Here is a 17,869-nt window from a genome sequence, read left to right as displayed (position 1 = left end):
GTTGCTGGGGCGCGTAGTCTTCCTGTCAGTCAGGAAGTAAGACACGGAGACGGTGATGTGATAACCCTCGGCCAGACAGGTGCTCCGTCTGCCTTGGCTCCTCCTCTCAGAACCAACGCTGCTGATGTCATAAGAAAGACGGGACACAACAGATTTCAACACTACAGCAGGAAGTGGGAGTCAATACCAACGATGTATGTTTAAGAGGTAAAGAATGATACCAAATCTGTCTTCTGATCTGATGAGAAAGACGATGGCCAAAATGTTCATGTTTAGAAATAAAAACAAAATCATTCTCTGTTATGCTTGATCACCTCAGTTTTTCTCAATTGGCTTACACACATTTGTGTAACAGATCATTTTGTCATAAGAGAGTCAAGAACGCAAACATATCACAGGCACATTTCCAAGGGTGACATGAATTATCTTTATTTCAATCAAGAGTCCGGGACAATATCAGAAACAATCAGTAGTTTCCATCTGGAGTCCTCTGCAGGCCATGCCTCCGTTGCTAGGTGCAGGGTTGTTACACTGACGGCTCCGTGTCTTAGACCGCTCCGCGCAGGGTGACCACGAACCCCAGCAGCTCCAGCTGCCGTCTATGCCTATATCTATTTGGGACAAAGCTCAAAAGGTTAAACCTCCCCAATAGCATGGAAATGGCAATATTGTGGAAATTATGTTAAAGCTACAGGTGAAGGCTTTATCGTGTAGGTTTGTGTTTTTATTAAGAGAATGACCTGGTCGTTGGGTGATCTCACAACCCAGTCCACTGTAGCCAGATGGACACACACACTCACACCTGGTGCCTGAGGGGGGAGAGGAAGACATCATCCTCATCATCACTATCATTATCATCTTTCATAGTTTCATAAATCTACAAAGTATAGCTGGATCGGGGAGGAAGTCCTTTAAGCAGGGGGCTTGAGGGAGGGTGTTTACCTTTGAGAACAGCCAGTCCGTTGTTGTGGCAGGGAGCACAGCGGCAAGAGCTGCTCTCCTCCAGGTATTCAGCCAGGGCTCTCCTCAGGTTCTTCTTCAGGGAGTTAGCGCTGGAGAAGTCTCTGGCGGTCACCAGCTCATATAGCGGCCGCGTCTGTCACAAAGACAACAACAACAATACTTTAACATCATCACAACCAGCTCAGGGCTGGAGTCTGACAGACTGCTAGAGGACACCTATAGAGGAACCTTTGGGAAATCTGAATGACAGAGAGCGAGAGAGAGAGAGAGAGATAGGAGATGAAGAGAGAGAGAGAAAGAGAGAATGAGATGAAGAGAGAGAGATAGAGAAGGAGATGGAGAGAGAAAATGATAGAGAGAGAATGAGAAGTGCATGAAGAGAGAGAGAGAAAATAAGGAGTAAAATAGTGAGTGAGATAAATAGAAAGGACACGTCCCAGCTTGCTAAAGAGAAGTGAAAGAGAAGAGAAAAAAATACTAAAGTGTACTATAGAATACTACAGTACCTTCTATAGAATTCTGTAGTTACTGTAGTATTTTGTAGAATACTATACTACACACTGTAGTATACCTCAATCATGTGTAGTACTTAATATATCATTTTGTAGTATACTATACTAAATACTACATTATACTACAGATTGCAAAAACAAAACAATAAATACTACAGTATTGTATGCAAAACACTATAGTACGCAAAAACACATTAGTAAATACTATAGTGATGTCCGCAAAAACACTACAGTAATTACTGTAGTATATACTACCTACCTATAACTACCTACCTACTTACTTACCTATCTACTTACAGGTTATGGAAAATTATCTCTTTCAGTATTTTGTCAAGTACTTTTCTTTAAGGACAAAACCCCCACAGTTTCGCCAAAGATAATACGAGGAAAAAACTATAGTAAATACTACAGTAATGTCTGCAAAAACCCTACAATAAATACTACTGTACAGTATAAACACTACAGTAAATTCAAACGTTTTTTTTCTCTACAGTATTTACAGTATACTATAGTAAAATGTAAATACTACACTATACTACAGTCATGTCTGCAACACTGCAGTAACACTGCAGCAACACTTTGCAGACTTTAGACTAAAGTCCGCAAAAACACTACAGTGAATACTATAGCATTTAACCATAGTATACTATAGTATTTTTTCATGTGGGTGTAGAATGAGAGGGAGTGTATACCAAAGAGACCGAGATAAATAGCGAGAACAGAGAATAGCGAGAGAGACAGTATTCCCACCACGCTGCGGATGAAGTCAGGGTTGTAATGCACGGCTTCTCCCCACAGTCTCATCAGTTGTGGCGTGGGCAGCTTCTTGGCAGCCAGCCAGGTGATGGACTCACTGTCACCCCCTCGAACCACCGCGACAAAGTCCTCCACCATGCTGCCTTTCACTGTGTCCTCTAGAGGAGGGGGGAGAGGCGGGAGAGAGAGGAGACGGTGCGGAGAGAGAGGAAGATAGAGACAGTTAAAGAGAAGGAGGAAATGGCTATTTGTTCTACAGTACGAGACAGAAAGAGAGACCCGTGTTGCCGGTGATCTAGATCCACTCCTCACCTCCCATTTCATTGAGCAGACCATCACAACTACCTCCCTCGACCCCCACAGTCACATACACTCCCTTGATGTTGGCCCCCACCTTCAGACCTATCTGCACACAGTTCTTGTAGGCTTCCAGAGAATAACCTAAAATGGGAGTGGAGATATAGGAGAGTATTACAACTGCCATTGTGATATGGTACTTTACTTCAATTGTCCATGGGTAGCTGCTGTGAAGTGAAATGTCACCCTATGGCCCCGTAGTGCACTAGCCTCTTTGCATGGAATAGCAAAGCATCATCAGTCACCTGTCTTCTCCAGCTTCTCCTTGTCCAGGATGACTGTGTACTCGTAGTCTCCTCCCAGGGTAGCCTCTGTGATGTAATGGGTTCCATAGTCTCTGTAGATCTGTCTGTACTCCCCGTAGTTGTAGGACTGGGGCAAGGCAAGAAGACGCAGGAAGAACTCCGGGTGCAGCATCAGATCCTCTGACTTCAGGATGTATCGGGCCAGTTGCAGCTCTGCCTTTGCCTGGACAAAGCTGTTTTCCTGTGGAGGGGTGGCGGGCAAAGGGGCGTGTCAGGAGGGCTTGGTTACTGAATGTGAATGACACAAAACGTTGATTTTGGGGTGAATTGTGCTTTTATGTTGTTCAGAACATTGCAGATAGAAATGTAATAACTAGAGCTGGCTCAGTTCCCTATTCTTCATGACAGATAATCATATCTGTTCTACAAAATAAATTTATATTGGGAACATTCTGTAACAATGCTCTCTTCTGAACATACCCCTGATAAACAACTCTCACCTTCCTAGAGGCGCGGCGTATTTTCTTCTCTGACTTGGAGTATTTGGAGTCAGCGTAGTTGAAGCCGAACTCGGCCACGCCCGGCACGGCAAAGCCAATGGACACCGTGGTCTTGGAAGTGCGCTCCGTCATGGTGTGATGGACAAACTCAGAGTATGACTCGAAAGACTGCAGCTTGAAGTCGTACGTGCCTTTGGTCTGTGGCAGACAAACAAGAGAAAAGTCATGTTTACATTCACTACAGGTCACAGTCACACACATACTGTAGCAGCAACCCAGTTATGAATAAATGTATCCTTCATGAAACATATTGCTGAGACAACATGTCTGTATTGTCCAGTTATATTAATCATTAGAAATGTGGTACTGTAGAAGAAGGAAGGATGCATTTTAAGCGTATTTGATGCGGTCCCTTATCACCTCCAGTGTGTACTGCTGCAGGTTATAAGGCTTCCTACCTCCAGTGTGTACTGCTGCAGGTTATAAGGCTTCCTACCTCCAGTGTGTACTGCTGCAGGTTATAAGGCTTCCTACCTCTAGTGTGTACTGCTGCAGGTTATAAGGCTTCCTGAACCTGACGTCCTGGATGTAGTGAGGCAAGCAACTGCCTGCGTAGTATCTGTTGTCAATGACCACTCCCTCTAAGTTACTGTTCAGTATGTTGATTCTACAGGAGAGAGAAAGGGATTCACTTTCACATAATTCCTGCACTGATGTCAATGGAAGATTTGAGTAAAAAAATAATTGAGTTTGTGTACGCTGAGCTCAAGTTTTTACTCGGCCCACAGTGAACATGCCTCACCCTTTGGCCAGGTTCTCGATGCCATAGTACTCCTGTGCCTCCTGCTTGCAGGCCTTGTTCACCTTCTGACAGCCCTTCTCATCTGACCAGTCCCCACAGTCATCATCCCCGTTACAGCGCAGGTCTATAGGCACACAGCGCCCTGGGAAGACACACAGGTCACATCTCAAATCACACCACATTCCCTATGTGGTCCTCTAGGTTTTGTCCAGAGCCCTATACTGGCAGTGCACTATGTGGAGTAAAACCTTTCATTTGATATGCAGCACTTTTTAAATTAGATTTTTTACATCCACACAGACATCTAGAAGACATGCAAGGGATCTAAGCAGTGTAGAAATAGCAGGCATATAGTTCTGAGATCAGAGGAGAGAATACCAGTGGTTAGGATTATTCAAATCAGGCTTAACGTTAGGGTTAAGTTGGTGGATTGTGTGGAAAGAATACCTGTGTAAGTGCAGAGGAAGCCTTCACACAGAGGTGTTTCTTCAAGTGTACAGTCGTAGCGAGATGGAGGGCTACAGGGCTCCACCTCTTTGCCCTGGACATGACAGGGCTCCCCGCCAAACTGAGATGGCTGGACAAGCTTAGCATAACGATACTGGGGGAAGGGCGATGGAGAGGGGGAGAGAGGGGAGGGAGAGAGAGAATAAAAGACAATTGAAAACAATTCGAAATCTACAGTACAACACATCTTTACCTAAGTGCCCACTTACTGTAAAGCTATTAGTCACAGAAAGGCTGCATTACCCAGTCTGTGCACAGAATGTGAAGTACATCTCATGTCCGTTATGATATCAGAACTGTCTTTTCACTCTCTTGTCAAGGGTAGCTACTCCCCTTGTCTTTATCCATGTCAAGTGGATTACAAACAGCAACCTGTGCCACTTACGCTATACTCTCCACTAACAGGTTTTACTATACTCTCTATGCTCTCCACTAACAGGTTTTACTATACTCTCTATACTCTCCACTAACAGGTTTTACTATACTCTCTATACTCTCCACTAACAGGTTTTACTATACTCTCTATACTCTCCACTAACAGGTTTTATCTACCATCCTCCTCCTCATAATCATCATCCATTTCTTCCTCCTCCTGCTAATATTCACCCTCTTCTTCCTGCAGACATCGCAGCGCGTCCAGGAGGACCACTCTGATTGTACACATTCCACCGGCTGCACGGCGACCTGAGTCCCCACAGACCGAGCCTCACGGACGCCGCTGGGCTCCTCGCCACTGCCGGCTATGGCAACATCACTGAAACATAGATCACCATAACTCACAGCTCACCGCACTGCATCAGCCTCTTATATTAGTCAAGCAGGGTTAGACGAGAGGAATCATCTGTGTGTTGATGTGATAGAAAATCATTATGGTTTCAAAAAGGTGGACTTCTTTGAAGAAATATGCACACACACACACACACACACACACACACACACACAACCACACACACACACACACACACACACACACACACACACACACACACACACACACACACACACACACACACACACACACACACACACACACACAACACACACACAACACACACACACACAACACACACACACACACCTTGTGGGGACAAACAATTCAGCCACATTCAAAATCATATTTTCCTAACCGTAAACCTAAACTAACCCAACCTTCACCGAAAACTAACCTTAATCTTAAACCCGAAACCCTAGCTCCTAACCACAACCCTAAAACTAACCCTAGCTCCTAACCCTAATTCTAACTTTAACCCTAAACCCCTAGAAATAGCATTTGACTTGTGGGGACTAACAAAATGTCCCCAGTTGGTCATATTTTTGTGAGTTTACTATTCTTGTGGGGACTTCTGCCACGCACACACACCATTTTCTATTCTCAATGGACTTTTGCATTGATTTAAACAGACAACATTTAAATCCAGAATTATGTTCCCTCCGTTGTACAAGGCCTCCATCTAAAACCTTAACGTAAGTGTACTGCAATGAACCTCACATTAAGTCATACAATGTCTGGCTACTGTATAGAGTATTGACACTTGTAGAGGACAGCCATTTCCCTTGAATCTCTATCTTCCACACACAGACTGAGATTAAGGTCTTACCAGAGTAGGAGGCAAGCACAATGCAGCACAGAGGAGGCCAGTAGCCTAGGCCAACTGTAGGCTTCAACATGGACACAGAGAACATGGTAGTTGTGGTGGATCTGAAAAATCTCCAATTAGACGGATGCACAGACCTGACGAGACAACAGTTGTTCAGCTGTGTGGTTGTGTGTGTGGTGTGTGTGTGTGTGTGTTGTGGTGTGTGTGTTGTGTGTGTGTGTGTGTGTGTGTGTGTGTGGTGTGTGTGTGTGTGTGCTGTGTGTGTGTGTGTGTGTGTGATGTGTGTGTGTGGTGTGTGTGTGTGTGTGTGTTGTGTGACCGTGCGTTGCGTGCGTGTGTGTGTGTTCAGGTATCTCTGTCTGTGTGTAAACACACACTGATCAATACAAGCGGGGGCATGGACTCAATGTTAGGTTTAGACCGTGAGTCTGTTACGGGAATCTCCACTTTCATAAGTCAGGTATTAGGAAACACAAAGCACACAGATCATGTTTGGTGTACAGTACGTTATGTTTGTTTGGAGATCTCCTAGACTGTTTGTTTACCTTCATTGACCTTCATCAAATTACCCTTGACAGAAACATCAGATCCACTCCACACAATATGGAATGATTGCTTATAAATGTAAAAACAAAAAGCTATTTGAAATGCAGATTGAGGTCAACTTCAGTTAAAATGCTTCATGTAGGTTTGTGTTGATGGATATATGCCATTAACAACACAAAATTACAGAGTCATGTACGGTTGGCAGAAACATGGTAGAAAACCTTTTAAAATGGAGGAGGTACTATCTCAACAGCACTAAGAATGACCTCGTTTCCATTCTCCATTTCAAAAAGCTTTCTTCTGCATGTGCTGACTGGACAGGGCCCAAATAGCAAGAACACAGCCCCCTCTGTTGGATCCATTGAGTTGGAACAAAATACATGCAGGACTTATTTCAGGGTTGCTGAAATGACCATGTGTGTTCTTAGAAAGTACACCGTGAAATGGTAATTCGACAGTAATATCCTATGAATGACCTTTTTTGTTGCGGTACCCATTATTACAAATGGCTGATGCAACATACAAAGTTCAGGAGAAAACTGTGAATCACATTATATTTTATTTGTGACTGAACAAGTGGGCATGAGTAGTACAGTAAATGGGAAGAAATATACGTACAAAAGTCCTTTTTCTCTTTTCAAGACCGTTTGGATTCATAAATAAAATTGGCCATTTCGCTTAGCTTTTTCTTATACGAGCAGGGTTACAGTTATTATCATCATAGTCTAGAAGTAAATAGTAATAATATTTATATTATTTCATAGTCGTATAAAGTCTCCACGTTTTGGCCATTTGTAAGTCTGTGAAGCAGACAGACCTAGAATATGCCCCAAACCTTCAGTTGCATCAATGAATTGTGTTACTGTAATACAATGACAGGACGATGTAACAGTGACAGGGCAACAGAACCTGTACAACTGATAGTAATAAGGCATAGTAATGCACTCTGGAGTCTGCAGCTGGCTGGGCCATCTCAACTAGTTTATTGGTTTTGGTTCCTAGAAACCACCTAGATATGTCTAGCAGACCTGGGTTCAAATACTATTTGAAATCATTTCAAATTGTTTAGCTGTGCGTGATTGAGCATGCCTGTTGCAATGGGACCAATAGAAAATTCCCAAAATGCAAACCCCGCCCACCTGGCACTAGAGGCAGGCTAAAGCAAATGCTCAAAGTATTTAAATAGTATTTGAACCCAGGTCTGGAAGCAGTAGAGTAGATCAACATTGAGTTTGAAAGCAAACATTGAAGTATGAGTAGTACACCTGTCCTGAAGTCTAAAACAGCTAAGAAACAAGGTTATGCAGGAGATCCTCCCTCCTCCCTCCTCCCTTCCTCCCTCCTCCCTTCCTTCCCTTCCCCTCCTCCCTTCCCTCCCTTCCTTCCCTTCCCCCAGGTAAAAGTGACAGTGACTTTATTAAGAAATTAGCCTGTGGATATTTTGTTGTTGTGTGACTTCATTTTCAAAAGAGTGAGTTACGTCACACGTAGGTAACAGGCATCATCGCTTTGATTCAATGGCTAAGTAACACAGATGCACAGTTCATATGTCACAGACCGACCAAACCCAACAGAGAAACAGAAAGAAAAAAAAGAACAAAAAAAGAAATTGCCAACAAAAGCAAAGCAAACGTCCAGATGATCCAGACAGAGGTGCTGGTAGAGCATTGCTTTAGAGATGAGAGCCACAGGTAGGCAGTTTCAGATAGGCAGATGACAGACCTATCTTATGGCACAGAGATTCAGGTGTACAGTAGGGGCCTTGAGGAAATCTTATTTACAAAATAGAAGTTTGGCAAACAGGATTTTTATTTCGGCCGAGGCCTCAATCATTTTTTTGTTACCCTAAAAACTCTCATAAGCATCAACTCAGTAGTCGCAGCTTACAAATGACAAATTATATTTTTTATCTTTTAGCTTTGAAAAGGAAGCTACGGAGCTACGGAGAACAGTTGTCTCGCAGTCGCTGCTGCGTTTCGCTGGATCCACAATACAAAGTCTGTTCATGCAAATGGAACAAGTCAGTTCTTTGAAAACATTTGGGAAATCCATCTGTTCTGCACAATGAGTCTTTGCAGGGTACAACCCCAAAGGACACCATTCCTCATCAAAATACCTAAAAAAAAGCATCAGAATCCATAGAACCCATTAGAATCCTCTTTCTGAACTTGCAGTGTGATTGGTTCTTCCAGGTCACATGATAGATTGGACGTCTTCACCCACTGACCTGTGGCAGAATGTTGTTATGGCAACGACCTGCTGCTACAGTTTCAAAGGTCACTTCCTGGGAGAAAAACCTTCCAATTGGCAAAGGGAAAAAAAGACAAGGTTTGTCCATTGTGAGGAGAGAAGCCAGTCCTATGGTACTGCTACTTTAGGCTGCCAATATTAATAGTCCGCAGAACAAAACAGTGATCAGTGTAATCCAGCTATGTGGAGAGACACAGGAGTCTAGAGTCTCTCCTCCTCTCCCTCTCAGTCCGCTGTCCTCCTCCTCCTCTCCTCTCTTCTCATCTCCTCTTGTTGGTCATATCTCTGGGCATAGAGAGGGTTCTTCTCCTGGAGAGGGAGGGAGCAGCATTAGAACATACACTTGTGTGAAATATGTGCAATTGTGAGCCTATGGACAGCAGGTGGCAGTATTGTTCCTTACTTTGATCATACTGAATCAATGCAGCAATGTTCCATTTTACAACGTACTAGAGAGCCATAATAAAATAAACCTTAAACGAAAACCACGGCTCTTCCATAATTGGCTGAGGACCATTTAGCTGCAAGGACACAGGGAGAGAGACTAAAAGACAAACAAGAGATCTGTGCCTCTGAAAAGACACCAGACAGACAGCAATAAGAGCTGAGCGGTAGAGTGTTGTTAGACCAATCAATAAAACAGAGATGTTTTAAGCAGCCTTGAGGGGATACAAAAGGTTAGAGAATAGAACAGAGGGAGAGAGGGAGAGGGGTGGGATGAGGAGATGAGAGGGAAGGGGAGGAGAGAACGGGGTGATAGAGGAGAGTGGTAGGAGAGTAGAGAAGAGACCCACCCAGAGCCCAGTGTTCTCTAGCTGTCTTCCTGTGGACAGGTCTGGGCCTGTGGACAGTCAGCTGGAGCATCACTGGAAGGATGGGGAGACAGAGCCCTGGTGCATGAGCCCTAGGTGGAAAGAGGGAGAGACAGAGAAAGAAAGAGAGTGTGGGAGAGTGGTTAATATCAGTATTCACCCATTAACACAAGTGCTGAGGCAGTAATTTTGGCTGCATATGAATGTAACGTTTATATATCTCTGCCATGCCCCCTTCCGTCCTTGACTTTTCCTAAATACGTTTATTTAACACATGTACGTTGTGAGAATTTCGATATCACTAACAGAATATGTGTTATAAGAGGACGTAATTTTTTTCTCTCGAGCACCAGAAAGTGACTTGTTCAAATCCTCCTACAGAGTCACATGCAGGTAAGATGTTCTGATTTCTATATTGTATCTGAGGTTTCCAAAACACTTACCTTTGACAAATGACTCTCAAAATTGACGAGATTAGCTCTATTTCAAAATATAATTTTTTGTATCACTTTTTCCACATGTAAGCACGTGGTAGCAGATAGCCTACAGTAACATAAAGTCATGAACATGCTATTGTGTTCTTTGAAATACATATTTTCGAATTATAACGTTAGCCAAGACCTTTATAAATACAACCAAAGGACCCTTTCCCTCTTTGCATATATCACATGTCTTTATTAGACTGTTGCAGTCAAAATGGCAGGTAAAGTGATAAAACAACTATATACCAACCGTTTGATAGCTCATTATATCATTATGACCAGATCAGCTGAGACTCACCGAGTCATCCTCCCTGGTGCTGGGGTGTGTGGCCTCTATTTCGATGGGGGAGTGGTCTGTGGGGGGATCACTAGTCTGGGACGGGGCGGAGTCTGAGGACGAGCCAGGTTGGGGGGCTGGGGTGGACGCTGCAGAGACAGAGTTGGTTGTTAGGTGTACTGTACTCCCTTTTCACTTTAACCGTGTCTTAAAGCATTGTACATTATCCAGGTCGGTAGAGTTAGGGTTTGGTTAAAGGGAAACTTGACAAAAAAACTATATTTTGGTATTTTTTTCATTAGTCCACTTTTGATACAGTCCCAAAATGTTTTGCATGTCAGCGGTCAAGTTTTCAAGATATTGGACTTTCATGAAGCAAAGTGCCACTGACCATATTATCATGACATGCAAAATGATGCATTTTGTATCATCATGATGATGTGGCCAGTGGATTTTCCCTTTAAGGTTTGGGTTGGGTAACTTATTTGTTCTGTATGAGTATGTGCATCTATCTAGTGTGAATGTAGGAAAAACTGGCTATAGGTAGAATTTACCTGAGTCAGTGGAGGGCGAGGTGGACGTGCCTGGACTCAAGGTCATCCGAGAGAGGTCAAGGTCACTACAGCTGCCTTCCTCTTCCTGGGTTGTGGCAGATGATGATCCCAGGCCCAGCTGGCTACAGACCAGGGTGTCAGGGGGCACGTTCACTAGACCGGGCGTCTCACACCTCGCCATAATGACAAGGCCAACGGGCGTCTCACACCTGCTCACGGCACCAAGACCCATTGAAGTAGGGCTCATCGGCCTGGGTGTGCCACACCTGCTGCCCACCATGACAAGGCCCAGCGAAGAGGGGCCTTCGCCTGCGTCAGAGTCCCCACCGATGCTATGCTGCTGCTGGATCAGAACGGGGTCTATCGTGTGATGCTGGGGGCTGGCGATGGCCGAGGAGGGGGTGGAGGAGAGGTCACCGTAGGGCCCCTGGGGGCTGGGGCATACGGTGGTGATGGGCACCATCATGGGGATGTGGTGGCCCCCCACGCCCACGGCCTGGGCGGGCATGTAGGCAGCCATGGCCGCCCACTGCTGCTGGGTGGCAGGGAAGATGTTGGCCTGGCTCCAGATGACGGGCTGGCCCCCAGGGAGGACCTGGGTCACCTGGAGGGGCCCTTGCACCCCGAAGGCCAGGGTCTGGGCCTGGCCAGCGAAGGGTCCCTGCTGGGCCCACTGGGCTGCCTGGACTGGCCCCATGGTCATGTACCCTGAGGGGACAGAGGTGGGGCTGAAGGGGCCGGTGAACATCTCTGGGGGATGCTGGGGCTGGCGGTGGCTCCTGCTGGGGTCCAGAGTGTTGGCCGGGGACGGGGGAATCTGGGGGGACATCATCCACATACATGTCTGAACCAGGCACCTAACCTTTCACTGGGGTCATTGTGATTATTCATTTATTGTTTTTTTCTATTTGGGGGTCAATTGAACCATCTGTTCACATAGAAATCAGAATATAAAATGTCTTCCAATGTCTTACTGGTCTTTAACGTTGTCTTGACTGTGAGTTTCTCTATTATCCACACAGTAGTTTGGCTGCATAACAACGCATTAAAATGTTGACACATGGACCTCCCGAGTGGCGCAGCGGTCTGTAGACGTTACTACAGACCCGGGTTGATTCCCGGGCTGGGCAACAAACGGCCGTGGCTGGGAGTCCCATAGGGCGGCGGATGTTTGGTCCAGCTTAGGGGAGGGTTTTGGCTGTGGGGCTTTACGTGGCCCACCGCACTCTTGGGACCTCTTTGTGTCAGACCGGGTGCCTGCACTCTTGGGCCCCCGGTCGCCAGTTTAACGGTGTTTCCTCCGACACATTGGTGCGGCTGGCTTCCGGGTTAAGCTGGCAGGTGTTAAGGAGCGCGGTTAGGCGGGTCATGTTTCGGAGGACGACTCAACCTTCGCATGACTCATGACGCATGACTCAACCTTCGCCTCTCCCAAGCCCGTTGGGGAGTTGCAGCGATGTTGACGCATAATATTTCAGCACCATCATTGCAGACATGGTTAAACGGTCAAAGTCTAAGCAATAGGGAAGGACAGTTACTCACCGAGGGTGGAGTGGACATATCTCCGAACAGATCAAAGTGGTTGATGTTCTGTGGTTGGGCAGAGGAACAGGGACAGAGAGGGAGAACAGTGACATTTCACGACAAAACAAAGGCAGACTTTCTAAGTCATAACACATTCTATTACTCTAATAGGGTGTGTGCGTGTGCGTGTGTGTGTGTGTGTGTGTGCATGCGTGATTGCGTGTGAAGAGAATTGTACTGAAGATGCCAAGAAACAACTAGCTCTCCTCTCGTTTCATTATCAGAAAATGGATCTAAAATGAATCTCTCACGGTGCTCTATAAGTGGCTATTCAGTCCAATCAAAAGAACACTGATTAGATATTATTATGTCCGTCTCTGCCTATCAAATCAGCCCCAGTAGTCCCAACCATTGTGATTCCTCTCAAACACAAGATACTATTATATGATTAGGTAGGATTTGGACTGTATACAATATACAGGTAACTGCCAAAATAAAGGAAACACCAACATAAAATGTTTTAGGGCATTGGTCAATACCACAAGCTGCCAGAACAACTGCAATACCCCTTGGCTTAGATTCTACAAGTCTGGAACTCTATTGGAGGGATGCAACACCATTCTTCCGCCTGAAATTCCAGCATTTGGTGTTTTGTTGATGGTGGTGAAAAGTGCTGTCTCAGGCACCGCTCCAGAATCTCAGATAAGTATTCAATTGGGTTGAGATCTGGTGACTGAGACACACACACACTTTACACCCCCTATGCTCCTTTGAGACCCCTCTTTCAAAGTCACTGAGATCTCTTCTTCTAACCATGGTAGCCAAAAGAATGGGCAACTGGGACATTTTAATACATGATCCCTTGCACGATGGGATGTGAATTGCTGAATTATCTCACCTGCTTTCAATATACTTTGTATCCCTCATTTACTCAAGTGTTTCCTTTATTTTGGCAGTTACCTGTACATTCACCACTGTTTCTTGAACCCAATGAATATATATACTTCCATATATTTACCCACCGAGACAATATAACTACCTGACCCATATTGCAGACGTGACCGTTCCTACCGCTACTCTCATATCTCATCCCCCCCCCCTGGCCATATAAGTTCAGCGCTCTAACAGTACAATTACATTTCAGAGGAAGTAGGAAGGAAGGACATAGGTTCTACAACTAGACTATGAAATGGGTAAGTCGCATGAAATGTATGTCCTAGACTGCAGGGGCCATGCACAAGCAGACGATGTATCACCACGGGAACACACAGGGGGTTTGCATGCTATAAATAAAGACACACAGACACGAAAAGAAGAGCGAAAATGAGAGGAAAACAGCAATCGGTGTTGGTGAAGGGAGGGGGGGGGGTAACATCACATTGTCTATGTCCTGTTTGAAGTGTGTGGGGGGGAATCTGATCATATACGGTACATATTGTTGTTATACATTATGGCTTGCTCTTACAGTTCTATGTGTCCATTAGGAGCAAGAGGGAGGTACAGTAGTTTGTAAAAGGTGGGCAGACATAGGTTAGAGTTATACTGGGCCTTCACCAGACAGGCAGGCAGAGTGACACACACATCAAGCTATGGGGGGATCTCTCAGGAGAGCTCCAACTGAATGCACAGACAAGCAGTAACTCTTAGAGATATGGAAGCAGCGTCGGCAGCTATTGATACAACACCAGCTAGCATGATGTGTTTTGGGGAGAGATAGCAAGGGGGACAGTATAGCTATCATGCCGAGTTGATATGCGGCTGAACTATCAGCACACAGAGGAAGCGAGGCGAGACAGAAAGCACACTTTCGTCGAGGGTTTGTTCCAGAAGTCAGGCGAACGTTTTCTCCTCTCTCCGTGTAAATGTATTGACTATTGCATCTGACATGGTGAAAGCATAGAAAGAGATATATTTCCAGTTTTGCGCAACCAAAAAGTGAATCCACGATATGTCTATTTGTTGTGGTCAAACATGAACCTTGCTGTAGAAAATATATTGGTGAAACTGGAAATGACAAAAGCCTCTTCGATGTCTAACAGTCCTCTATATTTAAAATTCTGTGGAGGATTTGAAGCGAAGACACAACGCCATCTCCACTGGATTTATCTTAACAACTGATGTCACATCTTAGCTAGATGGACCAATCATGTATCTGTTGGGGCAGGCTATGCATAACAATACAATATACAACATATACAAAACAATATATATTGCAATATACAATATCATTGCATCTTTATAACCTTAGATACTGTAAGAATTTTACTTAGGCCTGATGCTTGATCATTTCTTGCCCGAGAAAACTGATATCAGACTGCACAGGCAGGCAACCACTACCTCGAGACACACTGCTGATAACCAGTCTGTGGGTGTATACGACCATGTCTACGTGTGTCGGCGAGGTGGTCAGGGGTCCAATAATTCCACAAGGTCACACAGACAGGGGTTCATAAATGGACACTAAAGAAGAGGGGAGGTTTTCCTTAGTGAGGGAATGAGAGGATTGCCAGTGGAGGGAGTGGACCAACAAAAAACCAAAACCAAAAGCACCTACAGTCATGAAATGTCGTTTTGGGACGTCATAGATCCCTTCTCCCTTCTGCTGACTGGTAGCGGTAGGGACCTGTGTTGGAGGTCGAGTCAAAATGAAAGAATAAAGTGAGCTTTGAGCAACACGGTTTTACCAAGGTTCAGTATAAGGAAACAAACGTATTGATTATTAAATGAATCCTTTCTACTGCTACAGCTGAAACACTCATCATTTCAGGAGGTGTCTCTGGTCTACAAATGGTTTAAAGGAAAACGCTATGCAAATTCTACCGTTGCACAGCTCTTGAATCAACTCTATTTAAATCCATATTGATTGTAAGCGATGCAGTAGGATTGTGTGTGCTACTTCTTTGTTTTGACATTAAGACGGCACAGTTGTTTTTCTCCATTTGGATCGCGTTCAACTACAGGTTTAAATCTATGGAAACGGACAACGCTGGAGCGCTGGCCCTCTCCTCTCTTTTGTGTATTTTCCTCACATTTAATCTATTAACCGTAGTGAACAATATGGCCTCTCTCTCTCGCTTTCAGCTGGCTGACTTGGAGTTGGGCGGAATTTTCTTCTCGGCCTATTGATCTTGTTTCATTTGGAGTTCAAATGGCATGGCAAATGATTCATTTCGACTCATCTTTCATCTTCAGAAAGGAAGAGGAGGAGGAGGGATGAGGAGGAGGGAGGGCAGGGAGGAGGGAGGAGTTGGAAGGAGGAGGGAAGAGGGGTAAGGGAGGTGGGGTGAGGGAGTAGAGAGGTGGTGGAGGGAGAAGGGATCGCTATAGCTCTGCGCTGTGGAGGCCGAAGATACTATTGGCCTGGTCTAGCCCTCTCGCTCCCGGAGCCTGGCACGCTCCAAGTGTGCAGTGGACCGCCTGGGTCACTCCACTGGAGGGGGCCCCTTTGCCCTCTCCACGACCCGTCTCTACTCCCTCCACCGACTCTCTACCTGCACGCTCAACCCTCCTCCATGCGAGGCCCCACAGTTTTGTCGCTCTCTACTCGCGCGCTCCAGGCCCGACGATCTCCCAGGGTTCCACCCCACGCTGTCCTTGGGCTACTGCGCCACTTGGGCGCACCACGCCTCTGCCTCTAGGATCTGCGCCTCACCCCTCCTCCTCCACCCTCTCTATTCTCTCACGGCCCACCACTGGTTCCATCTGTTTACCCCCTGCAGCTGCGGACTTCAGAGGTGGCGGCGGCTTGACACGGGTGGCCGCGGCCCTACTCTGGTGAACTCCCACCTCCTTCACCCTAGGGCGTCGATAACGTTGCTTCGCCCTCGAGCCGCGCTCTGCGGCCTGTACGCCTGGCTCCCTCTTCGCCTGGGGTTTCTGCAGCAGCTGTTCCAGCTCGGCCGGGGACCGGGGGAGCCGCTCTCTCGTACTGGGGCCCGGATCAACTTCATCCCAGCCGACTAAACCATTCGCCTCTTGACTAGCCCACTCTTGCCAGCTTACCTCCCCTCCACTCAAACCTTTGTCCTCTCGTGGGGTCACTTTGTTGACTGTTATGTTCTTCCAACTCCACCTCCCTTCCCCTTATTCCTTTTCCTTCTCCTGTTTTCTTTTCCCCTGCTCAACATTTCTGGTCTAGCTGGGTCCACTCTGAATCATTCCATCGTGTCTCCAAGCAATAGAGTCACCTTAACCTAAGAACATTATTCACCATCCTACTGTCTCCTTCTCCACGCAATGACTCTCTCTATTAACGCTGTGCCCCACTCCCTCAACCAGGTCTTTAACCGTTGTCTTGGGACCTGTGGAGTTTCTCTATTATCCACAGAGTTTGGCTTGTGGCATAACAACCGCATACTCCTTAACCCCTATGTCCCGTTCTCCCTCCATCCCCTTCTCTGACTTCCCTCATACCACTGCCCTACCCTCTTCCCTCTCCGCTCCAGCCGTCTTCACTCTACTCTACCCCTATTCCCTTCTGATCTCCACAGCCTCTCTACCTATCCCTCTACCCCTCTTTGCTCCTCCTCGCCTCCACCACCATCTCAAAGCCGTCCCCGTCACACGCCACCTCCCTTACCCTCTTCCTTCTCCCTCCACCAGCCTCTCCTAACTCCTCATCCCACCTCCCTTACCCCTGCCCCCTCCTCCATCCATCCGTCCTCTCTATAGCCTCCCTGACCCAACCCCCTTCGTACCCTCTTTATCCCTTCTCGCCTCCAACACCCACCCTCTCTAATCCCTCACCCCACCTCCCTTACCCCTCTTCCCTCCTCCTTCCAATCCTCCCTCCTCCCTGCCCTCCCCTTCATCCTATCCTCCCTCCTCCTTTCCGTTTCTGGAAGATGAAAGCATGAGTCGAAATGATCATTTGCCATGCCATTTGAACTCCAAATGAAACAAGATCAATCGTAGCGAGAAGAAATTCGCGCCCAACCTCCACAGTCAGCCAGCTGAAAGCGAAGAGAGAGAGGCCATATTGTTCATTCTACGGTTAAAGATTAAATGTGAGGAAAATACACAAAAGAGAGGAGAGGGCCAGGCGACCGTGCTTCAGTCGTAGATGGTTCGCGCCGCGTTCGTTCCATAGATTTAAAAACCTGTAGTTGAAGCCGATTAGTCCAAATGGAGAAAAAAAAAAATGTGGCCGTTTAATTGGTCCAAGACAGAAAGTAGACAGAGAAC

The 17,869-nt window shown here is 46.1% G+C and overlaps 1 protein-coding gene across 1 annotated transcript in view; it reads right to left on the bottom strand.

Annotated features, from left to right (window-relative positions):
* Positions 1 to 403: 403 nt before the first annotated feature.
* c8b (complement component 8, beta polypeptide) overlaps positions 404 to 17,869 on the bottom strand; it is a 39,094-nt gene continuing 21,628 nt past the window's right edge. Inside the window, exons 8-24 of the mRNA XM_024009981.2 lie at positions 15,240 to 15,308; positions 12,704 to 12,751; positions 11,162 to 11,978; positions 10,629 to 10,756; positions 9,851 to 9,940; positions 6,241 to 6,356; positions 5,249 to 5,396; positions 4,583 to 4,736; positions 4,136 to 4,277; positions 3,868 to 4,000; positions 3,334 to 3,531; positions 2,834 to 3,074; positions 2,544 to 2,672; positions 2,226 to 2,389; positions 943 to 1,096; positions 741 to 809; positions 404 to 611 (exon numbers count right to left, since the gene is read on the bottom strand). Of these exons, the coding sequence (XP_023865749.2) occupies positions 457 to 611; positions 741 to 809; positions 943 to 1,096; positions 2,226 to 2,389; positions 2,544 to 2,672; positions 2,834 to 3,074; positions 3,334 to 3,531; positions 3,868 to 4,000; positions 4,136 to 4,277; positions 4,583 to 4,736; positions 5,249 to 5,396; positions 6,241 to 6,356; positions 9,851 to 9,940; positions 10,629 to 10,756; positions 11,162 to 11,978; positions 12,704 to 12,751; positions 15,240 to 15,308 (2,955 nt within the window). The 3' untranslated portion in view covers positions 404 to 456. The remainder of the gene's footprint in view (positions 612 to 740; positions 810 to 942; positions 1,097 to 2,225; positions 2,390 to 2,543; positions 2,673 to 2,833; positions 3,075 to 3,333; positions 3,532 to 3,867; positions 4,001 to 4,135; positions 4,278 to 4,582; positions 4,737 to 5,248; positions 5,397 to 6,240; positions 6,357 to 9,850; positions 9,941 to 10,628; positions 10,757 to 11,161; positions 11,979 to 12,703; positions 12,752 to 15,239; positions 15,309 to 17,869) is intronic.

Source organism: Salvelinus sp. IW2-2015, linkage group LG19 (assembly GCF_002910315.2).
Source record: "Salvelinus sp. IW2-2015 linkage group LG19, ASM291031v2, whole genome shotgun sequence".
Taxonomy (NCBI): Eukaryota; Metazoa; Chordata; class Actinopteri; order Salmoniformes; family Salmonidae; genus Salvelinus; species Salvelinus sp. IW2-2015.
This window is presented reverse-complemented; position numbering and strand designations above follow the sequence as displayed.